The following is a 27,996-nucleotide window of genomic DNA, read 5'->3' on the forward strand; positions in this document are numbered from 1 at the left end:
CATGTAAGAGTAATTGAAATACGTGCAAATACATTACTGGAGTTTATTTACAGCCTTCATCTCCCCATTTGTGCAGCCCTTTGCCATTGTTTAATCGTTTCGAAGATGCACGATTTTGCATCTCTTTGTATTCCTGATATTGGGATACTGACCCAGTATCAATGGTAATACGTACGCAAACCACCTTCAGACACGTCCTCTAAGACTGAGGAAGCACCAACATCACAGCATCAGCCAACGGAGGCCAAGTCCACACCTGGGGAGGGCGAACCACACTGGAGAACAGTGTCAAGTTGGCTGACAAACACTGCAGGGACACAGAGCTTGCGCTGAAACCAGGAACTGTGTCCTCACAATGTGTCCGAAGAAACGAAAATGGTAGTGATGCTTTCGTTTAAGTGGTAGTAAACCTTGAATGGGTGGTATAGTAAGTATCAAATTAGGAATTTAAATCAGGCCATCCATGTTGTATTGATTGTTATTCAAAGTTCACCATCTGTACTCTCTTTACAATATGGTCAGTTCAGCTATGCTGACTAGGTCACAGCTGCGGATTTGCCCACTTTCATTTGCCTTCACCGATGTCACTGTCGCTGTCACTGGTCAGTGAAGTTAGGTCTCCCAGGGCTTCTCTGTGAGGAAAATAAACTGGAAAGTTACAACTGCAATTCAGTCTTGGGGGAGAGGGACTCTGCAGCTGCATTCAACTATAAGGACAAGGGAAAAGGTTCCAAGAGCCACATCTATAGGCCTCTGACTCCTATGACAAATAAAATAGCAGCTAAATTTAACACACACTGACTTTGCAAAGAAGAAAATTCAGGAGGCAGAAAGCTATAAGCAGTGAACGGGTAGATGGACAAACAGTCTGGTCTGTATCACTTTCCTTTATGGTATTGGTGCAGGACTTACTTTTGTTCCTGGCTGATTGCAAAGTCAGCCATCACTCTCTGGGCGAGGCCTTCACAGACAGGCAAGCTGAAGGCACTGGCCAGCTTCACTATCTCAATGGCCTGGGCAGGGTTGTTGGATGCTTTTGCACTGTCCATAAACTCATCCAGCAACTCATTTCTGTAAAAGAAAGGCAAAATGTCAACACTCCCCAACGAAACCCCTCGAAGATTTATGTGCAAAATCTACCATTTTATAAAGTTGAGTCATGAAATCCTCAACAGTAGTTCTGGAGGTAAAGTTACATGAAGTCTAACTTTAAAGAGCCAAAGGGATCATGAACATTGGTCCAGTATGCCATCATTGAGGATCTATTCGGTGTCTTGCCAGTGTGTTACAATCACTGAGCACAGACTAAAAACAGTGCTTGTTTCAGGATGCCCTAGATGGTGGGAGCAATTGTGGATTTTCTTGTCTATCAGAATGCTGAGGCAGGTGAAAAAATTCCAATTACCCCATGGTAAGAGTTAAGACCCTGCAGTTAATTCTAGGATGTACCCAGGCAGGCCTGTTAACTTCAACTTACCCAGGGATCTTATTATGCTTCCTGAAAAGCCCCAACATTTTCCTATTCAAGAGGAGACAGGAGAAAGATTATAAATGCAAGTAGAACACATGGCGATCAGATGACCATAGCTCTTCTCCTCCCAGTGCTAGCCCCTGAAGATGTATGTCTGTGAGTTCTGCTCGCTCCCAGCCCTGTCTTCACATCAAAATCACCTTGGGTGCTTCAACTCCCTCCTCCAAACTTCACATATGTACATGTCAAGTTTCCCAGGCAAGTGTGATCTGCCAGTGTTCAGAATTGCTGGGGTCTATCCTCTTCTAGAGGATCACTCCAGTCCACCCAGGGAAGGAATACATCCCGTGGGCAGCTGGAAGAGAGGGATGCAAGAGAGAATGATCTCTTTCCTCTCTTAAAATCCAGAATGAGATCAGTGTCCTAGAATTATGTTGTGAAGAGCAGGCTCAGATTGAGGCATCAGTCTCCTGTAAGTGCTCACCAGCATCCTGCCACATGCAGGACAAAGGAGAAACACATACATTCAGCTCCCATGACTCAGCTGAGGTCCGTACCCCTGCGCCAATCATCATAGCCTGATTCGTAACGAGTGTCAACCTGAATTAACAAACTTGAGCGCCAAATGTTTCGGTCACTAGCAGTGTAGTAGGCCGCGTGTGTGATTCACACTCCCAAGACCAGTGTAGGCAGTAAAGCCTTCCTTCACCAGCTTTTCCTGAACATAGTGAACGGCCACATTTTGGGCTGGCAATCCTATGTTCAAATTAAGTTACTCTCCCGTGTTGAAAAAGCCATACACATGTACTCCACTTACTGTTAGAATACACATTTCTCTCCAACAAAATGCAGCAACACCACCTAACTATGACCACTCCTACAAAGTATTCTTTTGTTGACTTCTCTGCTTTTGGAAAAAGGAACGCATGTAAAGTTTCCATCCACAAATACTAAAAATGAGTATGTGAATGAAGTGCTGATGAACACACAGAAGTGACACAGACCAAAGATGGTTCTTGTTAAGGCCATGTTTATAAATGCCAGTTTCCTGAAGTCCAAATGCACAACCTGCATTTTAAGCAGGGAGGTAGGGCCACTACGCCCAAGTGAAACACTTGGATAAACCAAATGCCTAAAACGTTTTCAAAAATATTCTTTGATCACTCTATTTAAGTGAACAGACAAGTGACTTACTTGCCCGTGAATACAGAAAACAGGTCAGAAAGAGAAAATTAGCCCATTAAACCATGTCCTTTCTTAAATACACTGTATACACTTACACTGGTCTTCTTCCTAAAGTTCCCTTTTCAGTTGGTATTTGCAGTTCCCAGAGAAAACACAGTATGTAGAAAACTCATCTGTCTTCTGATTACACATCATACAGATGAGAAAAACTCTAGTGACCAGGGCAAATGTTCTCTGAGATCCAAGTACAAATGGCTTCTTATGCTTTTGGTATTGTACTCACCAGGCTTCCTGGGTCCTCCCTCCCCTTAAAAAGAGGACAGCTATATAGTTCAGAGGGTTGGCTGGCCAATCGGGAGCAGTCTGTCTGGCATCCTGGCTCTCATAAGTAGATCTGATATCGGCAGCACAGTCAGCAAACGCCACCTGAAGCTGAGAGGCTCTAAGAATCAGCAGAATTGCCTAACTGGTTTTATGAGAATCTAAGTTCAGGAGACTCCACTGAAGCGTTAACATTTTTGAGCAATCCATTTTACCACTGGACCACATCACATGTATGGTACACAAGTAACAAAGTGAAGAAAAAAGAACGCACCCTGCCCTGCTCTGGGGTAAATAATTTGCAAATTGGCCACATCTTTCAAAAAGAACATGTGTTTTCTTTTCAGAGAGAAACTTAAAAAAAAAAAAAAAAAAAAAGCTATTGTCAGGGCAGAAAGAAACTATTTTCATGTTGTTTACTTTGGACCAGAGAAATGAGATGACTTTAGAAGAGATTCTGCTAATGGTTGGGTATGTTTAGATGTAGACTTTAAATCTGGGTTTAGGTGGCAGAACTCTCCAGGTTTCCCTAGATGAGACCAAGGAAATTACCTTTACAGGGTCCTCTGAGAATATACTGGTCAGTACACATCTGATTACTGTAAACTAACTTGAATTTGGACATACCCTACCTCTGGTGGGTGCCGATCCCTTGCCATGAGCATCAGAATCTCTTCTTTCAGGGCATTGCGAAAACTGTGACCATATTCTTTACTGTCTGGAAACAGAAAGGAACATAATGAGAAGTGATTACTGTCATATAATACCAAAACTCTTTGGCAGACCTTTGTCCACCGTTGTAGTTTTCGGTGGGTAAAAAAAAGTTGCTGACACTCTTTCCTCCAGGACACCACTAGGATAATTCATGGTAAGAACAGAAGGAGCAGTGGAAGCCAGTAACCTGCTCCCAAGTCAAGTGTGAACCACAGCATATGCACTACTCTTGAGCAGCTACCAACTCTGTGTGATATAAGACACTTTTTTTTACAGCACTTGGTGATCAGTGATATTTTATAACAGGTAACAACCACTTAAGCAATCCTGTGAAGTAGGGCAGGGCTCTACTTCATGGAAATAGACATGGAAACTTGAAGCTGACAGGAACTCATGCTGCAATCACAGTCCCCTAATAGAGGACACATAGCACCTTCTGCAGCCAATTTATACACAGAAACCCACAACCATGCCTACTTCTTAGAAATTCAAGTGGCTTCGTAACAACTGAGTCACAACGATGCAGCATGATACAGAGGAGTAACACAGAACCTAGGCTTTGTGGATTACGTTTGTGGACCTGAATTTAAATCTAGGGCGTGCCATGTAATCAGCAAACATCTTCCGTCATGTCACACAACAAATGCACAGCTCTACCATTCCTGTCACGAAGGAATGGATTTAAGTCACTTTCAGTACATTTTTACTTGTGCAGTGCAACATGAGCCAGTGGACCATGAAGCAGACTTCAACTTACATATATATTCAATTTAGTGACAAATGGAAGTTTCCGTCCCTAACAATATTAACACGTTTGTTAATCAAAATGTAGGACGATGAAATGAGATGGGCCTGGACATACAAGCTGAAACCAACCTTTCCAAATCTGAGGAATCACTTCTAGCCGGTTGGCCACATCCAGTGCTTGGAGAAGATCTATCAACGTTTGGGAATGGGGAAAGAATACCTGATTAAGAGAAATACAAATGTATTTTTAAAGTATTAACCAGCAAAGATACCCACAAGCACATCCACAGTGATAAGTAATGAATCATCTTACTGAAGGTATCAGGTCCTTATACCACTTCAAAGTGACATCAATTTGTTCCATTAGACAAAGCAAACTCAAGAACTTGGAACTGTAATGGTGAGAAAAGGTGTGTTTTAGTCTCAGAGCGTTAACAGCAGAAGATTAAATTACAGCATTGTTACGTGATGACATCTTACACAGAATTTAAAATCAACTTGTAAGTAACAAACAATTTCAAGTTACATGGGACAATACTTGAGCCAGGGGGTGCTAACTATGCTTTCTGGACTTCTGATCAACACCTTCTTCTGCACAACTAGCCATTCATGACTGCCTCCTCAGCGTGCTCAGCTCCCAGGGAGTGGTCTGCCACATTCACTTTCAAAGCACGCAGTGTGAAGCAAGGAGATGGACACACAGAAGACAATCACCACACAACTATTAACAGGCTGCCTCCTTCAGGTCTTGTTTTTATCTACCTGAAGTCAAACTCCTTTAAGGAGTCTCTTTGGGCTTCATCTCTGTATCTTCGTCTTTAAACAAGAGGCTGCGCTGAAATGTTTAGGGACCTACCCTGCCAGATATTCAAAAACATAAAACAGGCCATGGAGGAAAAAGACACGTGGGTTTGAAGCGTTACAAAGAAAAATATCCTAAAAGATCCACACCAGACATCTCAGTCTGGCAAATCAGTTTTACCACTGCTTCAATTTCCAAGTGCTCAATTAACATGTACCATTAAGTTAGGGGCATGCTGCCTGCAGACATGACATAGGAGGGCTACCAAGAGTCTCCTACTTGCAGAAATGACTGATGGTTGCTTTTTAAAGAGGCTCCAATAATGCAAAGGGATACATTTCTAACACACTTACTAATAGAAATTACGCCGGTGATCTGGTCCAATGAATTTCCAGTTGTCTCCGGTGTTTAAAAGGCCATGTACTTGGTAAGCAAGTTCTAGATCTCTGAGAACTGAGCACTGAAAATTTGCAAGCAGTAAGCATCACTCTGAGATTTATCAACCAAATAGTGGCTCATTACATTAAAAAGTGTAGTTACTTATGGAAATATTTATGCTGATTCAATTTATTACTGGTTGACAGCAAATGAGTTGTAAGACTGAAGGGAAAAAATGAAAGCAAACTCCCCAATTCCATGAAAGTTAAAAATTTTTTTAGGGGCGCCTGGGTGGCGCAGTCAGTTAAGTGTCCGACTTCAGCCAGGTCACGATCTCGCGGTCCGTGAGTTCGAGCCCCGCGTCAGGTTCTGGGCTGATGGCTCAGAGCCTGGAGCCTGGTTCCGATTCTGTGTCTCCCTCTCTCTCTGCCTCTTCCCCGTTCATGCTCTGTCTCTCTCTGTCCCAAAAATAAATAAACGGTGAAAAAAAAAAAAAATTAAAAAAAAAAAATTTTTTTTAATGTTCATATGTTATATTATATAGCATATACACGTATACATACAATATTATTATGCAAAAAGGGAAGAGGCAGAGAGAGGGAGAATAAGAATCCCAAGCAGGCTCTGAGCTATCAGTGCAGAGCCCAACACGGGGCTCATTCTCACAAACTGTGAGATCATGACCTAAGTCAAAACCAGGAGTCAGATGCTTAACTGAAGGAGCTACCCAGGCGCCTCACAAAATGATTTTGTCTAGTGATTACACCTTCAGGAATCAATCCTATGAAAACACTTGATCATGTGCATAAAAACAGATGGAGTGCTCACTCCAGCATCACTGTATTTGCAAAAAACCCATGAAGTAACTCCAAAACCCACTCATAGGAGAAGAGTTAAGTAAACTGTAGTCCCTCCCGCCTAGAAATACTATGTTGCTATCAGCAAACAAAATACCACGGAAATGTATCTGGCTGTGTATGTCTGAACACCTAACGAAAAAACCTGCAAGGATACACACTAAACTTTTAGAAAGCATTATCCTTAGGGAACAGGATGTGCTAATCCACGTCCGCTGATGAGCATAAAATGAAAAACCAGAATTCAAAACAACCGTCATCAATTTAAAAGGCCATCAATAGGGGCGCCTGGGTGGCGCAGTCGGTTAAGCGTCCAACTTCAGCCAGGTCACGATCTTGCGGTCCGTGGGTTCGAGCCCCGCGTCAGGCTCTGGGCTGATGGCTCGGAGCCTGGAGCCTGTTTCCGATTCTGTGTCTCCCTCTCTCTCTGCCCCTCCCCCGTTCATGCTCTGTCTCTCTCTGTCCCAAAAATAAATAAACGTTGAAAAAAAAAAAATTAAAAAAAAAAATAAAAATAAAAGGCCATCGATAGGAAAATATGAAATACCCTGAAACCTTATCTGAACAGAGATGTGAAAAAAAAAACAATGTATACAACAAAGGGTAGAGGTGCTATGTGAGTTAGTACAGAATTTAAGAAGAAAAAAAATCAGAATCTAAGACATAAACAGAAAACTCAGGAAGTGAAAATAATCAGGGAAAAGCCCCTCCCCCTCACCTTCCAACCCCAGTTACAGATGAATTTAAGAAGTGGATAAAGGAAAGCAAAAAATAAGAAGCGGTACTTACAACTCTCATGGCTGACTGAAAAAACATATCTGAAAATCAAAGTTCACAAAGTCTTGGTTACAATGGATAAAATATATTTTTAAGTGAGCAGCATTAATAAAAACCCTAGTGACCCAACTGTCAATGTGTAAGTTAAACCTGAAGGAATAAAAACCATAGGGGGAAGTATACAGCAACGTGCCACACGTTTTGGCTTCCTCAGAATAACCACCCGTAAGGTAACTAAGCTAAGTTAAACCTGTCCTCTGGGACGCATGGGGGGCTCAGATGGTTAAGTGTCAGACTGGCTCAGTCATGATGCTGAGTCTGAGCCCAGCACTGGGCTCCTCACTGACAGTGTGAAGCCTACTTGGGAGTCTCTCTTTCTCTCTCTCTCTCTCTGCCTCCTCCCCAAAATAAATAAACACACTTTAAATTAAACCCTGTCCTCATCACAAGGCCTCTAAATCACTGACAAGAAAATAGGCTGTCTCACACAAGCAATTCTGTGCATACCGTCATCTGGGTCCTTCGGGGAAAATTTCTTTCCTTTTAATTCATTCATAATATCGTAGATTATGAGGGATGATCCTTTTGAAGGGTTTTCTGCAGAATACAAAAGCACACAGGTCTTATTAGGACTCTCCTTCTGTACCACTAGCAACCACACAGCACCTGGCACAAAGGGCCACACTTGCTCCTCTGCCCCAGCACATGGCACGGTGTACAGCTGGCAGGGGCACGTGCTTGCTAAAGGAAAGGTTCACAGTACAGGGTGCAACTCTCCGATCTGGGACAGTCACAGGTCTTTGTCTATGTGCTCCCAGCGGAGATTTTCCCTTCCTCCTCAGTCTTGTCTCAAACTTGACTTTCACTGAAACGGGAAACATACAACCTCACCAAGACTGCCTACTTAGAAAAACAAACATGTTTTTTTTTTGCCAGTAATCATTTGTGCTTTTAAGTATAATCAAGATGAAAAAGCCAAGAAAAAACAGTAGAAATAACGGACATAGGCAATCCTTTTACAATCACATGAACTGAGTGGTACTAATAGGTCAGAAAACGCATCTACACAATTCCCAAACATATCCCACTATTCATCCAAATCTGTTCCCTACCTTATCCACACACAAGTGAACATGTAGTTTTAATGGTGGTACAGGTGTATTTCTACAATTTCCTCAAGCATGTTTCCATTTGCTAGCATTCCTAATCATTTTATTGGTTACATAATAATTTTATATGTATCCTTTAATTTTTTAGGCTTTCTCCTTTGAACAAACATCGAAAAATTATTCCTGCAAGTAGCCAGTTTACGTACGTGTAAGACAAGCTGGCCCCCTTCCCCTGTGTCTGCCCCTCTGTTCCCAGGTGTTCCACCACAGACTCTGGTTAGCAACTGAACCCCAAGTGATGTGTGATGGTACAGACAAATCCGACAGGGTCTGGGGTCAGAAATACTAGTTTCACTACAGTGTCGCCAAGGTTGAGTAAAATTTTAGAAGATACGATTATTGTGGAAACTACCTATTTCCAAGATAAAGTCAATTACTCTTCCTCTCACCCTAAAAGATAAAAATCTTCCCCACAGGTGGTGTGGATCTTGTAAAATTAGCCCACCAAAACACAATCAAGTTTTCCTCTGTTGTTTTATAAAGTCCATCTCAGGAGAGAAAGATTGGAATGGTCATTTCTGAACCCAGGGGTTCTTTCTCAAGTTGGGGCGGGGCAAACGAGAACCCACAGCCTGTGATGGCCTATTATGTGCCTTCCAGTACAAGACCCTGTGCACAGTTTACTTAATCATCACAGCCTGACAGCATTTATCAGGATAGGTATCCAGGCCCTTCTGGCATAGCTGGGAGACGACAGGTAAAATTTCAACTCAGGTATGGAACAGCAATGGCCAACAACTCTCCGTAAAAACGGACATGTTCTCTTGCTGCATCATTGAATACAGGAGCCAGCAGTCACATGGGGCTACCTAGTACTAATGCAAGAAAGGAATCTTAATTTTAATGAAATAAACAAGTGTGGCTACTGGCTATTTTACTGGAAAGCACAGCTCTACAGAGGCAAAAAAAACTCCAGACTAACACACCTTCTGACCATTTTTAATTGCACATCAACACTGTTAGTACATTTAATGTACTAATAACATTTCCCCTCCAGCTCAAGTTTTATGTAACAAACAAGGTTACTCCCTTCAAGAATAACTTTTTGCTAAGGCTATAGGATACTATAATTTGTGAGTTCTCTATTCTTAAATCATATGCAGTGAAGGTAGCCCACAACAATTAATCACATAAACATAAAGGAGCTGGGTCAACTTTCTACAAAAGTTAATACATACCATGTATAACGTCATACATACCATGTTGATAAAACAGCTGAATAATATAGTGGTATGTTGCAAGTGAGGGTTCTCAAATTACCAGGTGGATAGAAAAAAGTAAGAAATAAGTCAAACACAAATATCCAAAATACAGCTTCCTGAGGCACAGTTAACTAAAAACACACTGATTTTGGTATTTAAATAAAAGGTGATGCATTTCAAACAAACAAAAAGATGCATTTCTATTCCTCTGAAGATATTTCCTAGCTCATTTGATTAACGTTAACGTTTGATTAGCGTCATTTGATTAAAGTGAGAAACACTTTTAGAAAGTCTTGACACATATTAACTAAAATGTTATAGCTAATGTACTTTGTACTAGGATTCTTTATTCAAGAGCACTAAAGCATACTAAAGTGAACAGGTCCCCAGCAACCTTTCATAATTACTGAAAACTAGGGTTGCCTACGTGGCTCAGTCAGTTAAGAGTCTTGACTCTTGATTCCAGCTCAGGTCATGATGTCAAGGTTGTGAGATCAAAACCTGCATTGGGCTCCATGATGACAGCATGGAGCATGCAAGCATGGAGGCTGCTTGGGATTCTCTCTCTCTGCTCTCCCATTCTCAAAATAAATAAATTAATTTAAAAAAATTTTATTGAAAACTACATAATACAATAGCACATTTGGGTTCAAATACCTAATTATGCTAGCAAGTGTCATGGGATTTAAAACTAGTTAACTCAAGCGAACAATTCTCCCCAAAGAAATCCACAGAAAACTACCTAAAATATTAAAAGAATACTGTAGTTTGCTATAGAGAACATGAAGATAACGGAGCTCCCGCTGTTAATAAATACATGTAATTAAATGTACCAAATGGGGGAACGGAAATTCTCAACATATTACGCACACAGCAAAAAGAGTTTAGTGTCTATTTTTGCTTGTTTGGATCTAAGATCTCTGGTCAGCATCGTCCCAGTCTCCAGAGGAGGACATGAAGGCACATACTCACCTATTCCGATGGCTTTCATTTCACGAAAGGTCTGTAAGGCCGGCAATCTTCCAAATGAATAAAATCTTCGGAGGCATTTCAGAATGGTATTAAATGTCTGTAGATTTGGTTTCACCTTCTGGGCAGCCATTTCTTTCAGCAGCTCCTAGATAAATCCAAGTGTTAAGTCTTGTTTATGCCTGGGTAGGTAATTTGTCCAATAAACCAATATTACACACTAAAAAATAATTTGATTCTCTGGCTAGATCTAAAGTAATTTAATAAATATATTCCTAATTTAAGAATTATCTATTAGTTAGCAGGGCCAGTGACTTTGCCTTTTAGAGAACTCACTCTATTCAGTCACCGCACCTCGCTTGATCAAGGTGTCCAACTGTCTTCGCCCCCTGCCTCATAAAGCAAAAGCGTAGACTAGAATGAACCGGGCTGTTTTCCTTTTTTAAATGAACAGTATGGTATAAAAACAAAAATATTTTTATCCCTAATACAACCCAAGTAAGTTTTTTCAAACCTACCAGATACAAATGTTTCAGGAAATATGCATTGTTTGTAATAAAAAACACTACATACTATGAGAAATAAAGCAACAGAGGTGTTTGTGAATTCTAGCCATCGACTCTGCGTCTAATATCTTTTTCTTCTCACATATAAGACACAGTTATTTAAACTACAGGGTTGCTAGGAGGGCATAAACAAGTAACCGCTGAGTACCCAGCAGAGCAGTATCTGCCATGAAAATGCTCAATCTCTACCCCCTGTATTTCTAGGAAAGGATACTTTAGGCGTATTAGGAGACAAAATGACGGTTTCCCCTTACCAGTATCTTATTCCATTTGTCCTCCAATTTCTCATTCATGCTCAATGCTGTTGCCTCAATCAATGCATTGAAGGTGTACACATCAGCTGTAAAACAGGAAAACCACCTTAACAAAATTTGGGTTCAAGACTTATCCCTAAATAGCTTAGTTTAAGGCAAAGCAGTAATGCACATATGGCTCCTGGCTTGTTACCATGTGCTCACAAAACGAGACACTCTCTCCCTTCTCTGGAACTCTCCTCCTGCTTTTACCACCAATACCACAAGGTTAAAAGTGAGCCCATGATTGAGGCAAGATGCAAAAATTTCATGGATTCAAAGATCTACAGACTCCTAAGGGAAGAAAAGGAAGGAGGGAGGGAAATTCTCCAAACACACTTACCATGGAGTCTGTTGTTTAGTAATTCAGTGTACAAGTTTAATGCCTGCACAAGAGCTCGGTGCTGGAAGACAGTAAGGATAAAACTTAAATATCATCCAACTTGTTTACTTAAGAAACAGTTGCAATGTCTACTGTTTTAGGGCTTGGGATACAGTAATAAACAAAACAAACAAAGTTCTCATGAAGTTCATACTCTACTGCCTGGCAATTTTGCTTCCCAGGTGACATTTGGTAATTCTTGGAGATACTTCTAGTTATCACAACTGGGGGCTGGGGAGGATGCAGTACTGACATGCACTGGGTAGAGAACAGGGAAGTATTAAACATTCTACAATGCACAGGAGAGCCCCCAAGACAACAAATTTTCTGGCCCAGTGAACAATAGCTCTGAGAGTAAAAATTCCTGACTCAGTGGAAATTAAAGACAATAGTACAGAAATAAATACATGTTACCTTCACCATTCCTCGGATCATTGTGCAGTAGGAATGTGAGTTTTTCTCTGGCATTAGAGCAAAGATTCTCTCAGCATTGTTTTTTGCCCTAGACACAGGAAGAATAGTCAACCAGGGAAACTGGAAAAACCAACAGCTACCACAATTTACTGAGTTTACAATGTTCCAAGCACTGTGCCAAGCACTTTATACACATAAAATTCTTACCACCACGTGCATGAAAGACATGGTTATCATTCTGAAAAATGGGAAAAACTGAGGCTCCAAAACCTCAAGTTGTCCACGGCTTGGCAGGTTAAGTGACAGAACCAGAACTTTTACAAAAAAGTAATATATACTCACAACACTAAACAAAAAAGCCAATTGTGCAAAGAGTACACAGTGAAGTTTCCCCACACTCCTTCAACCATATACAATTCCCCAGGGGCAACCACAGGCAAGTAGTTTCTCCAGAATCTATTGTATTCTAGCATGTGTACATGTCACACTCTGGCGTATCTACTCTCCTTCTTCCTTTAAAAAAACAAATAGGGGCTCCTGGGTGGCTCAGTCGGTTAAGCGTCCGACTTCGGCTCAGGTCATGATCTCACAGTCCGTGGGTTCGAGCCCTGCGTCAGGCTCTGTGCTGACAGCTCAGAGCCTGGAGCCTGTTTCAGATTCTGTGTCTCCCTTTCTCTCTGACCCTCCCCCGTTCATGCTCTGTCTCTGTCTTAAAAATAAATAAACGTTAAAAAAAAATTTTTTTTTAAACAAATAAATGAATAAAGATAATCCATGTTATACAGACTATGCTGTACCTTGATTCTGTCTCTTACAAATAGGTCCTGGAAATCAGAACCAGGATTTGGGCCAGGATGATATACCAAGGTCCATGCTCTTAACTACTACGGAAAATTATTAAAATACCGGATTCTATTTAACACTTCCAAAAAGACTTTTGATATTAATAGTAACTTTCCTCCTCCAGATGTCCCTGTGAAATACTTTTCTTTTACTCAAACATTCCTACTCACTTAAATTTCTCAAATGTTAAATGTTACTCACCTTTTGTTTGGAAATGTTGAGTATTTCTGCTTGCTGACCAGCAATCTTCATTTAGAACTACACTGTTGTGTTATGTGTATTCTTATGTAAACAAATTATCCAATCTTTCAGAGTGACAGGTATATATTGCACAGAAGGACACTGATGAAACTACCCAAGGAACCAATACCATGTAAAGGGGACATGAAGTTAAATGGGTGGGGTGGAGGATGAAGTGTCAACCTCATACTGCTGGTTAGAAGTAAAGATCTTATGAAATGAGGTCTAAACACATAGGAGTACCAATTGTGATATTTATATTGTATGCTAAAAACAAATACCTTAGAAAACCACAGGAGCGTATCTTGAGGGGATGACAGGAAACATTCCATGCACAAATGGAAACCCCACTACAAGGTTTAACGATGGGTAACATACCTCCACGTAACTCCAAATTGATGGCCAGCCTTCTTAGATTTTTCATTATTTTCCTCTATGGCCTCTTCCTGAAATGAACCATCATCAACAGAAATAAAACAAAATATGACAGCAGAATGCATTCTCCTAGCCTAGAATACTTAAAAACAGAAAGGCGAAGGAAACTTTAGAAAAATAAAAGAAATACAGATCCAACAGAAGGTGAAGGAAAACTCCACTAAATGTTCATTTAAAAAACTGATAATTCCTAAAGCATAAATCAGTTCACTTAGAGATGCAAAGTAAAGCTGGCCCTTAAAGCAAGAAATGACAGCCTGGAGAAGAGATAAAGTCATTACCCTGTACAGCCTAGCCCAGAGAGAGAAACTGGAAAGCCAAACAACAGAGCCTGGCTTGATCTGGCTGTATCTGGCTTGGCCCACATAGAAATATTGTTCATTAGGTAAAAGCAAGAAAGGACATGTCCCTGGGGCGCCTGGGTGGCGCAGTCGGTTAAGTGTCCGACTTCAACCAGGTCACGATCTCACGGTCCGTGAGTTCGAGCCCCGCGTCGGGCTCTGGGCTGATGGCTCAGAGCCTGGAGCCTGTTTCCGATTCTGTGTCTCCCTCTCTCTCTGCCCCTCATCCGTTCATGCTCTGTCTCTCTCTGTCCCAAAAATAAATAAACGTTGAAAAAAAAAATTTAAAAAAAAAAAGAAAGGACATGTCCGGGTATGGGATCTAATGTCTAACACTAATTCAACGCACAATACCACAGTTCAGTCACATGCTATTGGACATCCAGCCTGTGTTCCACATTTTTGCAATTTTAAGTATGAATACATTATAAAAATGAGGTATATAATCTCTGTGCACAGGAGCCAGGGGTGCCCTTGGGATCTTTTTCCAGAAGTAAAACTCTTGGGTTGAGAAGTCAGATAGGACTATCAACAGGCCAGCCCTTGGCACAATCCTGTTCTATATACCCCCAGCATATACGCTCACTATATGCCCACATATGTTTGCATTTTTGAGGGGACTGGGATCAGGGGGTCTTTCCCTGTTCCTTACACATCATGTGGTCACTGTACGTAACAGTAAAAGAGGGGCTTCCTAAACATTTCTGGTCAAAGCTTTAGCTGCATGCGGAAGGCAAGGTCAAAATATTTTTAAGAGAACCGAAATTAAAATAATTGTTTAAATATTTCTTCCTCCATACCACTTTTTATCAAAGCTAGTATACCACATCACATCTCAGAACAAATCTCTACTACCCTAACACATAAGGCATAAGAACTTGCCTCACTTTGACATGAAATTACTACCAAAAGAAATTTTAAGAATCACTGCCAAAAGCCATTACCAATTCTTCTGATTTTTCACTTTGATGAAAATGATTATCAGCTGAAGGCTCTTGGTCACCATAATAACACAACAAATCCAAGAGACTATTACTTGTTTCCAGAGATACAGCAGTTCCTGTGGGTAGAAGAAAAAGGGGGAAAAAAACTTTAAAACATCAAAGAACTAAAGCTCACTGGATTAAAATTCTTCACTTTCTATAACCTGTGACTTTCTTGCCTATGTATATAGTGGCAACCACCATCCTAAGAATGCATGAGTATGCACTCCACATCAACTCAAACACCTGGAGTGATGCAGACAGGGACACCATCCCTACTGTGTGATCTGACATGAGAGACTAAAACACAAGACAAAGCCTGACCTTTGTGTGTGCTCACTTATTTTACATACTCGTCTCTCCAGAGAAACTAGCTCATGGTTTTAACTACGGTCTCCAAACTGAACACTCTGCAAATTACTGCCACTTAGTTCCCCTGGTTCAGTTCCATTTTTACAAATGCAAGCAAAACTATTCCGCTTGGATCCAGGCCCTCACTGGAATACCTGCCTAGAAATACTAGCCTAAATGTTCAATAATAGCTTTTAAAAAAACTCAAAAACATGCTTTCATCTTGACACTAAGAAAAAAAGGGAAAAAGTATGAAATAGAGTATTTTAAAAGTACCCTCATTTTCCTAAAGAAAATACACTGATATAAAAATGCCCATTAGGAATTTAAAAGTGTAGAAAATAGCAGAGTGGAGAGAACCGAGGCTATGAAGGGTAAATGGATTGGATTTTACTATCTCAGAACTGTATATCCCTGAAAAATTACCTAATAATGTTTCCTTTATAGAATTATTATAAAACACAGCAACTCCTAAGATGTTATAGAATTAAATTAAGCATGTGAAATGCCCAGCAAAGTGTTTGGTACTTATTAGGGGCTTGATAGTAAAACTTCATCTAATCCATCACATGGCATATTGGCTTGTTCTGTTACTCTAAGCTGTGGGTCTGACACACTGTCTTTACTGAATGTCTGCATGTGCCCATTCCACAGTGTATAAAACTAGAGGAAAACAGGCCTGGGCACCAAGAACTTCACTTACCAGACATTTATCATATTCAACAAGCAGAAGGAAAAGGCTCCCTAAATTATAACATGCATCAGCAATTCATCCGTACATCCAATGCCACAGCAGGCTACACACCAGAACTCTCAAACACAGCTTTCTGCAAATGTTTCTTGTTGTGTTCAAGAATGTACTGAACAATTCAACTCAGTTTCGATCTCTTCTATGTCTGGTTGGTTTTTATCCTCAATCACTGAACAACATCCTGAAGCCCATAAACTTACAATGCTGCTGCCTTTGATGTTATTATAGGTACATTCTCCTGGTAGTTTACAAGTCATGCATTCTGGATCTATACCACCAGAGGTTCATCCAGATCAAATTCAGAGAGCCAAAATTTTAGAGACAGAAGTTCTGAGGAACTAAGTGACTTTTCCAAAGCCACAGGGCTAATTAGTGTCAGAGCTAGAATCAATATCCCAATTTAGCGCTTCCTTTTTAAATATTCCTTGTCTGTTTTATGCCTCCATACATACTTAAAGAGTACAAGAAACCTGAATATGTACATGCCAGAAGTTAAAAACAGAAGCCAAGGAAGAATGGCTATACAATTTCCCTACTTGCCAACACAATATAGCCGAAGAGCACAATAAACTAAGTTACAGCTCCATCTCACTTATAATTCAAAAAATAAAGCTAAAGCAGGACTGGAAATATCATTAAACTCTTAAAAACATAAACATTATCAGAGATACTTGTAACTTGTACTCAAAACCAGCACGATCACATAAACCACAGCCCACTTTCAAGCCCATGTTCCTAGAGGTGTTTTAAATGAACTGAGTCACCTGCTTGTAATAGCTGATCAAACATGTCCACCGAAGCTCTGACTTTTTTGAGCTTGATTCTTTCCTTTAAGGCAGCTTCACTTATACCTTCAATCTGAGGTTCAAAGTACTCAGGCATTAAACACTAGGAAAAGAAGATGGCTAATGTTACCACAAACAGCTAAAGGGGAAAGAACTTAGCAGGACTGAACTTTTATCACCAAAACACCAAAATAAAACTTCACCATCCCAATTCATGTTTCATGGACCAGGTACACGTGTACACCTCGTAGGGAATATAACTGAATATATATAGGGAATATAGGGAATTATATAACTGGGAATATAACTGAAAAAAAGTATCAAAGCCCTCCAATACATAAAACAAGATCATTTAGCTATCTCCCAGCTCAGGGAGAATTTTTAAAAGCACCCCAAAATAAATATTTAATCCATATCTGAAGAATCCTGTTTCCAACTTCCCCAACTTCAAGTTGAACCTCTGTCCTCTACTAAAATCACCCTTTCTTCTTACTTCCCGACCTTGTTTAAAAGTGTCAGAGTACTGAGGTGCCTGGGTCGCTCAGTCAGTTGAGTGCCCAACTCTGATTTTGGTTCAGGTCATGATCTCAGGGTCATGGGATCGAGCCCCGTGTTGGACTCCATGCTGAGCAACAGGTCTGCTTAAGATTCTCTTTCCCCCTCTCCCCCACTCGCGGTCTCTCTCTAAAAAAGTAAGTGTCACAGTACACCTGGTTTGCAGAGGCAGAAATCTTTCATCCCTGATGCTTCTTCTACTCTATAAACATTCACTATCACCAAAGTATGTTGGTTGTACCTCACTCACTAGTTTATTTTAATACTTCTTGAATGCTGATGATTTCATGCCAGGCATGAAGCTAGGCATTGGAGACACAGAGATGAAAGTAATTCTCTGCCTTTAAGGTTCTCCCAATCTAGTGAAGAAAGAAATAATTACAGTGCAATGTGATGGTAAATGATGGGAGATCTCAGAGGTATGAGAGTGCTGCCTGCCAGGGAGGCAGGGACCCATGGAAGGCTTCAAGTCAAAGTGAGCTAATAAGCACAGAAACTTTAACTGCTAGTTAAACACACAGGGGAAAGGTTGGGCCAGGATTTCAGCATTTTTACCTATACAATCGCAATGACCTCCTAATATGTCACTAGGAGTTGCTGCTGGAGAAGCAGGAGGGTTGTGTGTGGGTGCATGTGTTTAGGGAAGAAAGCTGTTTGGGACAGGAGTCTGAGGTTACTATTTCCACTAATAAACCCAGGAGGGCAGAGGCACATCTGCTCCCCCCACCACTGTGACAACAGCACACAACACACCCTCCACAATGCTCACTCTTTAGGACTACAGAACAAAGAGGTAGTTGGAAATACAATTTGGAGTTCAAAGAAAAAGGCAGAAGGTTTACTCTGAAGAGGAACCAGGACACTACAGTATCAAAGTGGAGGGATCTGGGCCAGATATACAAGAATGGGATGTAAGGGCCACTGAAGCAGGAAGACTGCAGACAGGAATAAGAAAATGGCTGAGCATGGAAACCGAAGACGATGTCAGCGCTTAAGGCGGGTGGGGGGGGGGGGCGGGGGCATAGAAAATCTACTGAAGGAAACTGAAAAGGAACAGTCACAGAGATAAAGATCTAAGATTCTGGTGTCACAGTAGCCAAACAGGGAAAACAGGATGGGGAACAAACACATACAGGAGCTTAAAAAAAAAAAAAAAAAAAAAAAAAAAAAAAAGATTATTGTGAGCAAAGATAACTGTACTCATCACAGGGGCACCTGGGTGTCTCAGTCTGTTGAGAGTCCAACTCTTGGTTTCGGCTCGGGTCACAACCTCACCGTTTGTGAGTTCAAACTCCCTGTCAGGCTCTGCACTAACAATGTCAAGCCTGCTTAGGATTCTTTACTTCTCTCTCTGCCTCTCCCCTGCCTCTCTCTCTTTCAAAATACATAAAAACATAATTAACTAACTAAATACTTCACCTGAATACTGAGGACATTCAAATGGCTACTCAAAAGCAGCTATGAAAACTTGGTTTAACTTGTATCTACATAGTATTAACTGAAAAATCACAATTACCTCTCCTTACCGGTATGTGAGGTTCAGCTGTGTCCTTCTGAAAATATTTGGGATATGAATTAATAATAAACTTTGCTGCATTCTCTCCAGATTTCTTTGCCAATAAAAATGAACGCTATAAAAAAAAAAAAAAAAAAAAGAATCAGCTAGAAATTGGCATTTACATGTAACTTAGACTCAAGATCAAAATTACACCCTCAGGAAGAATTATCTACCCCCTCAAAAAAGAATGCAACAATACAAAGAAACCCAAATACAAGTTAAATCACGTACTATTTCTCTGCTACTGAGTGTGACATTTTAGGTCACATCTTATATACAGCTTGCGGAACATAAAACCAGTGCACTGAAACCAAGTGGACTGTTCCAATGCAAAAGAGCCCTGATTATTAAAACCCAAAACCTTTCCACAGCCCATTTCTAAAACTTTTTTAAAAAGTAGTAAGGGATTCAGAAAGTCTACTGAATTACCTACCAGCATCTGTTAACTTTTCAAAAATTTTTACAAATAAGGTAAATTACATACGCGTGCTTCAACCCAAACAAGCAAGATAAAACATAATGCTAGAAAAGCTACATGGAATTACTCACAGATTCCACGGAGGACGTTGGTATGAGATAAGGATCATCCTGAAATGCATAAGGGGCAGCTGTGGAATCCTGTGAAGACACAGAAGTCTCTTTAGCTAGATTTTCATAAAGATCTGGAGGTTTGATGACCACAAACTCTGTAAAAAACAAGTTTTAATTATATATATAACATGCAGAAGTTTACCTGAGTGTATACAGTGAGAGAAACACTAACACCTATACTGCACTCTCAGCTCTCTAAGACTCAGTTATAATTACATACAACTTGAAGCAAACAATGGCTCAGCCCCCCAGCCCCCCATGACCCCTTAAGATCTGAGGGTGGTCCCAGGAACTACTGCTGTTGTAAACTACAGGTCCTCTGAATTAACTAGCCCGGGCACCAGAGTCAGGCACCAGTTTCCTTCCAAGCACGGCCACTGCCCATCACAGAGTCTGCCCTCCACACAGAAGACGCCTCCACGCCCTCTTGGAAGGTGCAGCTTCTGTGCGCTGCCGTCCAAGCTCTGTACGCTTCTTTAAACTGCTCTAGGTAGAACCTGGAGCAAAATAATCTCTTCAGTACCACTCACTGAAAACTGCCCCCAAAGTACTTTCTCTATTCTCTCTTCTCCCCTGCAGTCTCCTTTCCTGGGCCTTCTGGGACCTCTGTTCCACAGGAAAACCCTATATCCAGAATCTCTCCTCACGGTGCCCTTGAGGTACTGTCTTACTGACTTGGCCTCTCCAAGGGTGACCCTCCCTGCAGCTCTCAGGGCAAGGCTGCTCACAGCTAGGGCACGGAGGCTATATCTTTTTGGCGTCTCAGCTTCCCTGCCCCTTTCAAAACCCATATCACTTCATACTCATTAGAGGCTCATTTCATCTGGTTACACCACTCTACTAACATGAGGCAGTCACGTGAGGGTAAACCAGCGGTAGCAGTTCCAGGTTAGCTGCCCTGGACTACGTACGTACTCCCTGATTATACTCAAACTGGTGCCTAGCTCTGGTTCTGATCCTCCACACCACCCTTCTTAGATTCCTATTTAGGGCCTCTAGTTTTGGTGACACGCTCTAGTTGTTCTAACTTTTACTAGACTTATCCTTCCTATTTACTTCCCAATCTTCCTCCCTCAACAATTTCTAAGTCCTTCACAATCCGTGAAAAACAACTCCACTCTGGCCTTGTAGTTCAGATGACTGGAACCAAATTTAACCCCACACTGCACTTGCCTGAAGCTACACCCTCCTGTCACCTCTATCTCTCAGTGAACAGTACTGACCATGCTTAAGTTCAACCTGTAGATCCTGTCCCATTACTTCCATTCAACTAACCTATCATCAGATCCAACCAACGCTAGTTCTTTAACATCCCCTTACCTGTCCCTTTATCAACATCCCCTTATCATCCCCTTTAACTGTCCCTTATCCCAACTGTTATGGCCACAGTTCAGTGCTCTCACTCTCTCCCTGTCTAGGAGCTGTGCGAGGAAAGGGTCTCTATTCTTCACCCGGCACAGCACCTGGTCAGCATCACAAGGGTAGAACAGGTGGTTACTGAATGAATACCCTGGACTTCAAGGGCCCAAATGCAGACAAATCAGAAAGCTGCACACATAATTCTACAACTTCTTTGACTTGAAGGCCATTTTCATTAAAAAACTGAGAACAGTTGGGAATGCAAGCTGGTGCAGCCACTCTGGAGAACAGTATGGAGGTTCCTCAAAAAATTAAAACTAGAACTACCCTACAACCCAGCAATTGCACTGCTAGGTATTTACCCAAAGGATACAGGTGTGCTGTTTTGAAGGGGCACATGCACCCCAATGTTTATAGCAGCGCTATTGACAATAACCAAAGTATGGAAAGAGCCCAAATGTCCACCGAGGGATGAATCAATAAAGAAGATGTGGTACACATATACAATGGAGTATTACTCGGCAATCAAAAAGAATGAAATCTTGCCATTTGCAACTACGTGGATAGAACGGGAGGATATTATGCTAAGTGAAATTAGTCAGAGAAAGACAAAAATCATGACTTCACTCATATGAGGACTTTAAGAGACAAAACAGATGAACATAAGGGAAGGGAAACAAAAGTAATATAAAAACAGGGAAGGGGACAAAACAGAAGAGACTCATAGATATGGAGAACTGAGGGTTGCTGGAGAGGTTGTGGGAAGGGGGATGGGCTAAATGGGTAAGGGGCACTAAGGAATCTATTCCTGAAATCATTGTTCCACTATATGCTAACTAGTTTGGATGTAAATTTAAAAAATTAAAAAATTAAATAAAAAACAAAAGAAAAAAAATACACATAATTACAAAAAAAAAAACAAAATTGAGAACAGTCTCAAAGGACCATTTCTCTAGTTCACATTTCAAGTGCCTACTTAGGGATAAATGATGCTAGTATGGAGATACAGTAGTATTTTAAAAATTTTTTAATGTTTATTTTTGAGAGAGAGACACAGAGCACAAGCGAGGGAAGGGAAGAGAGAGAGAGGTAGACACAGAATCTGAAACAGGCTCCAGGCTCTGAGCTATTAGCACACAGCCCAATGGGAGCTTAAACTCATGAACTTTGAGATCATGACCTGAGCTGAAGTTGGATGCTTAACCAACTGAGCCACTCAGACACCCCTGGAGATGCAGTATTTTAAGAATCCCTTCTGAGAAACTGCTAGGATATATTAGTGCATATTTAGCCCAATACTCCTTAAGTTTAACATCTACAATGGAAAACAATCCCGGAAGTCTGTGATAACGGCCTTAAAGAGGATCAGTATCCTCACAGGTATCGTGGTAGCTAATTAATTATTTCAGACACTGTCCCCATAGTTGAAATTAAAAGTATAGTTTCCTGCTAATGAAAAATACAATCAGAAAGTTTCTCAGGGTTGGCAAATTGAGTCCCAAGTTGGGTACACAGATTATGTTCTGAGGCATTTACCAAGGTTTCAGTTTATCTATCAGACTACAAACTCTATTCTTGAATTGTCAAGAGAAAGTTATTGAAAAATATTTCACTAATAACAGCTAGCATTTACTGAGTACTCCTTTGTGCTAGGCACTGTCCTAAATCCTGTCACATGTACTAGCTTATTTCTCACTAAAACCTTGAGGTTTGATGCTATCATTAATCCCCATTTTATAGATATGCATGTGGAAACATCAAGAGATAAAGTAACTTTTTAGTGCAGATCACAAAGCTAACCGCTCAGCTCTGAAACTCCAGGATGCACACGGTCAATCCCTGCGTTATTTCTAGCATAGTAGATACACTACTGCTCAAAACTGGTCGCCAGATCACTTGCGTTACAGTATCCCACCCAAACCATCCCCCAGGACCATGCATTATAGCAAACTCTTCAGGGGATTCAGTTTAAACATTATTGGTCTAAGATAAAAACACGGAATTTGGAGATAAAAGACATGGAACTAGGTCAAGTACTTAACTTCCTAACCAATGTGTAGCCAGTCCCTTTAAGACCTTTAGTTTTGGGGTGACTAGGTGGCTCAGTCAGTTAAGTGTCCAATTCTTAATCTCAGCTCAGGTCATATCTCATGGTTCACGGGATTTAGCCCCTCATCAGGCTCTACACTGACAGCATGGAGTCTGCTTGGGATTCCCTCTCCTTCTTTCTCTGCCTCTCCCACACACGTGCTCTCTCTAAATAAACTTAAAAACACACACAAAAAAACCAAAACGAAACCATCCCAAACCTTTAGTTTCCACACCTGTCACATGAAGGGAGTGGATTAGATTATTTCCAATAAACTTTCAAGATTCACAACAGTTTAATCATAAATAATGAAGAGGTATGAATACTAAATGTATAATTAACTGAGTTGGGTACAAAAACCTAAAACTCCTACTTACCCTATTCACTGTGGATGCAAGTGCTTGAAGAACAGCCACTTTATCCCTAAGAACAAGAATCACAAGTTAACCCATGTCAGGATTTTCACACCTACAAAGTGAACAAGTGATTCAATTCTCAGAATGGATTGGCCAGTAAAAAAAGTTCAGATCTCAACTAAAGCCAGTTCTTATTTCTTAAGATCACTAGAATAACAAGTTAGAAAATGAGAAAACTGGAGCGCCTGGGTGGCTCAGTCGGTTAAGTGTCAGACTTCGGCTCAGGTCATGATCTCACGGTTCATGAGTTCAAGCCCCAGGTAGGGCTCCGTGCTGACAGCTCAGAGCCTGGAGCCTGCTTCACATTCTGTGTCTGCCTCTCTCTCTGCCCACTCGCAGTCCGTCTCTCTCTCAAAATAAATAAACATGGAAAAAAAAAAGAAAACTGCCTAGTTCTTTTGTCTAAAGGTGATTAGTACATGTTCCTACTGTACTTTGCCTACCCTCTCTGGCATGGTCCCCCCTACCATCACCAAGGGCTAGCAATCTCCACCCTCATCTCAAAAAATTTTCTATATCTATCGTGAACCTTGCCTCCTATCCATTTTCTTTCTTTCTTTTTTTTTGGATTTTATTTTTAAGTTATCTCTACACCCAATGTGTGGCTCAAAATTATATCTATCCTGAACCGTGCCTCCTGCTATCCGTTCTCCTATGTATGTGTGTGTGTCTGTGTGTGTTTTTAAAGATTTTAAAGTAATCTCTACACCCAATGTGGGGCTCAAACTCACAATCCCAAGATAGGGTCAAATGCTCTACTGACCGAGTGAGCCAGGAGCCCCATTTTCCTATGCATTCTTATTGCAGTTTTCTGGGCTACTCTTGCCTCTTTTATCTCAATTGGTGGCTCTTAACTCAAGTATATGTGAGAATAAATCACAAACTATACTCTGGACTTCCTAAACCAAATTCTCCAAGTTCCATGGAGAACTGTCACATGCAGTCTTGCTGAATTCCCAGATGTTTCTGATGTACTCTTCTGATTTAGAAACTCTCAACTATACAGCCTTTATAAAAATTTCAGGCTAGTTGTCTGCTGTTCTATGGGTAGAGACCCTAACTACTGGAAGAGATTTCAGTGGAATAGACAAACCTAGATAATTTAATTTCAAATTTATTTTTACTCCTGTTACATTTTATATGTTTTATTTCCAAAAAGGAAGAGTAAATTTAGTAAACCAAAAGTTACCTTTCAAAACAAAGTTTAACCTAACATTCATTACAAGTTAGCTATAAAACAACATACAGGAAATTTTATATTACATCAAGACTGAATAATTCCTTGACATATATGATATCACTGGGGTTCTATCCATTTTTTAACATCACATTTATGTAATCTCATGGAGACAAAGACATTCTCTCATGTCTTAGCATTCTCTAACTAAAGCTTTCATTAGACTATATGGCTTACCAAGTGAATACATCGTCATAGCATACTGAACAAGTCAAAAAAAAAAAAAAAAACAAAAAAAAAATGACATTCAGATTACTCGTTAGTTCTCTTTTCAAAAAAGGGTTATTTAAAAAAGCAACCTTAATGAATACATTATCCCTAAAAAATAAATTAAAACATTACAGATTATGATATCAACTTGTGACTCCCTCTTACTCCACTGTGAGTCTGGTATTTGTTTTTTGTTTTTTTTTATAAGATTTTATTTTTAAGAAATCTCTACACCCAATGTGGAGTTCGAACTTACAAGCCTGAGATCAAGGATCTTTCTAGTGAGGTAAAAAAAAAAAAAAAAAAAAAAAGCTAAATTCTGCAGTCCACACTATTTTATTTTCCTTCCTTAAAGACCGCAAGAGTAATACTTCTGTCCAGTCTCCCAAACATGTAAAACTTTCGTAAAAGAGAAAAAAAAAAAAGGAAAGAAATTATTCTAATAATGATGCTCATAATTAACTATTATGTAACTATTAACCCAACTTAGTTCAGGTCTTTTAACCCTATTTAAATTTTACGCCCCATTCATTCACTACCCTCCACCTTCCTCTTTAAGTTCTTTCCAACTCCCAAGTTTTCCTCCCATCAGCTGTTCTGTCCCCCAAAATGCTCTCTCTACTCTCTGTCATTGGCTCCTTACCTTCAAATGTTTTGCACTCAACTCCTTGCTGAATGAACACTGACTGAATACTCACCAAGTTTTCTTTTTTGGAATGACCACTTCTTCGATCCCTTAATTTGAAAAATAAAACAAATCAATTTCCCAATACTACTACTACTACTACTACTACAAATTAGTACAATAATTTAACATAGAAATGAAATTATTTCAATATATTTTTGTATACCTGTTACATTAGCTCCTTCAATCTTTGGGAGGGTTGCACTTCCAGAATAAAATCTACAAAAAATAAAAGCCCTGTAACTGGTACTCATTAATGAAGTTCCCACCTCCTTCCACCAATGTGCATTTTGAACCCAAATTTTCCAATTGTCATGGGTCCAAATGACTGCATAATTCATGTCAATGCACACTGAGAAGATATGGCCTGAAGAACATGTTCAAAACCATTACAAAATAGACATATGGACGCAATAATGGTCAACATTTTTAAATCAGGCAATCTTATTAAATAGAATCAGGAAAAAAAAAAATCTCAGTAACACCTGAACTGAAGCAGCAAATGTGAAATATAAGGGACTTTTTAAAAAAACATTTATTTTATTTTGAGAGAAAGAGCGAGCAAGAGCACATGCTCAAGCTGGGGAGAGGCAGAGAGAGAATCCCAGGGAGTCTCTGTGCTAATAGCAGAGTCTGATGTGGGGCTGGATGCCACGAACTGTGAGATCATGACCTGAGCCAAACTCAAGGGTTGAACGCTTAACCAACTTAGCCACCCAGGCGCCCCTGAAATATAAGGGACTTTCAACTTTGGGAATCTGAAACACTGAGGTTAAGAGGAACAATTTAACGAGTCCCTGATTTTATACGAATAACACCGAATAAGACTATCCCACCTGAAGCAATTATGATAAATTATTAAACTAAGATCACCATGGCCTTTCATCCTACTTCATCCAACAATCAAGAATTGGTCATATTTGGCAAATACATATTTGCCAAATATGTATGTCCTAAATTAAACTTGAAACTGCTATTATTTTTTACACAAAATTTAGAATTACTGACCCATGAGTATTAAAATGTTCTGATCACACTAAGAAATAGTCAAATATCACACAGTAATGGGCACTGTTATTGTGTATTCCCTTCCTCCATGGGATTGGTACCATTCACAAAATTGCCAAAATGTGATTAAACACAAAGCTACTTCCTCTACTGGAATCTGGTCTCAGGTATCATTCGAAAACAATACTTCTCTGCTGGGGATCAACTTCAGAGGGATAAACTCTCAGAGAGAGTTGGCTATTGCTTTTTCATGAAATTAGGATCTAAGACCACTGTTGTGTTGTGGGTGAATAAAGAGGGAGAGATGCTGCTGTCAGACAAAGGAAATGAGGAGAAAAATGTCAACAGTGGCACTATGAAGAAAAGGACTGCGATTGAATACGAAGGCTTCCACAGTATCAGGTGGGGCGTTTTCTCTTTTTTGAGCAGAGTTGAGTGAAGGTATCGCATATAAAACGTACACTATAGATTACACATCTCACTTACCTCTCACCGTTTTTCAGTTATTACGAGGTCCACTCTACAAAAAACTTGTCTATTATCCCACTCAAGAAATGGCAAACACGGAATCCAAAATTGGGCTTTTCCCAACTTTCCATTACAAGTTACTCTATTTCCACTACACCACTACTTGTATTTAGTGAAAAGTATTAAATACGTATTCCAAGGTATAACAATCACAGCAACCCAAAGGCTGTACTCAAATCTTTTAGATTTCCCTGCGTTTTTGAAGACCTGGATAATTTCTTAGGCCAATCATCCCCATAACATCCAGCACACAGTGGCCCTCATAAACTGCTTTAATTTGGGAAAAATCTTCAGAGTTCCCCTATTTGGTGAAAATAAAGGACGCATAATTTCCTATTTTTAAAACTTGGGAGGGGTTGCTATAGCACATTCAAACGTAAGCTCCACGACAACAGGGTAAGCCTACCAACCAAGAAGTAACATCATACCAAAGTAGTCTGGGGCCCTTTTCTAGGACTCCAAGCTACCCGCCCCTGGTTAAGCACATGGCCGCGAAACCGCGCATGCCCAACCCACTCCATCGTCCCTACCTCCACAGCTCTTAGGGAAAAGCTGATACACAGGACGAGTTTGGCCCGGGCGAGGGCCGGGGGGGGGCGGGGGGCGGTCTTTCTCTTGGGTTTCCCAAGCGTCTCTTACCTGCTGGGGGCCTTTCCACACAGACCCGTCCACTGGCCCGTCAGCATCAGGCAAAGCCTGCAGCGGACACCGACACAGCGACCCGACGCTACCGCCGCCATCTTTAGTTTTTTTCGCGTAGCATTCTGGGAAAGTGTGACCTTCA

General features: G+C 40.5%; 1 protein-coding gene and 1 non-coding gene across 3 annotated transcripts; both read right to left on the reverse strand.

Moving 5' to 3' along the window:
- Positions 1-19: 19 nt before the first annotated feature.
- PTCD3 (pentatricopeptide repeat domain 3) lies at positions 20-27,984 on the reverse strand. Of its 2 annotated transcripts, XM_086700677.1 has the most exons (24): positions 27,852-27,984; positions 25,843-25,895; positions 25,690-25,726; positions 23,506-23,551; positions 19,639-19,707; positions 19,058-19,162; positions 16,956-17,079; positions 15,051-15,166; positions 13,709-13,776; positions 12,248-12,335; positions 11,795-11,855; positions 11,413-11,498; positions 10,596-10,740; positions 9,621-9,671; positions 7,760-7,849; positions 7,265-7,293; positions 5,594-5,700; positions 4,752-4,830; positions 4,568-4,658; positions 3,610-3,695; positions 2,940-3,088; positions 1,478-1,519; positions 913-1,071; positions 20-632 (listed from the first exon to the last, which is right to left on the reverse strand). In XM_086700677.1, exons 1-24 carry the CDS (start codon positions 27,950-27,952, stop codon positions 566-568), a joined length of 2,049 nt encoding a protein of 682 aa, XP_086556803.1. In that variant the 5' UTR covers positions 27,953-27,984; the 3' UTR covers positions 20-565. The 2 variants fall into 2 exon arrangements, with proteins under 2 accessions (XP_086556803.1, XP_086556804.1); XM_086700678.1 differs by lacking the exons at positions 20-632; positions 1,478-1,519 and having other exon boundaries at positions 934-1,071.
- On the reverse strand, positions 1,916-2,052 carry LOC112864439 (small nucleolar RNA SNORD94). The gene has a single exon (XR_003223981.1). It is a non-coding gene; the product is annotated as a small nucleolar RNA SNORD94 (small nucleolar RNA).
- Positions 27,985-27,996: the final 12 nt, after the last annotated feature.

This window comes from Puma concolor, chromosome A3, assembly GCF_028749965.1.
Source record: "Puma concolor isolate L17-30 chromosome A3, mPumCon1.1.hap2, whole genome shotgun sequence".
NCBI lineage: Eukaryota > Metazoa > Chordata > Mammalia > Carnivora > Felidae > Puma > Puma concolor.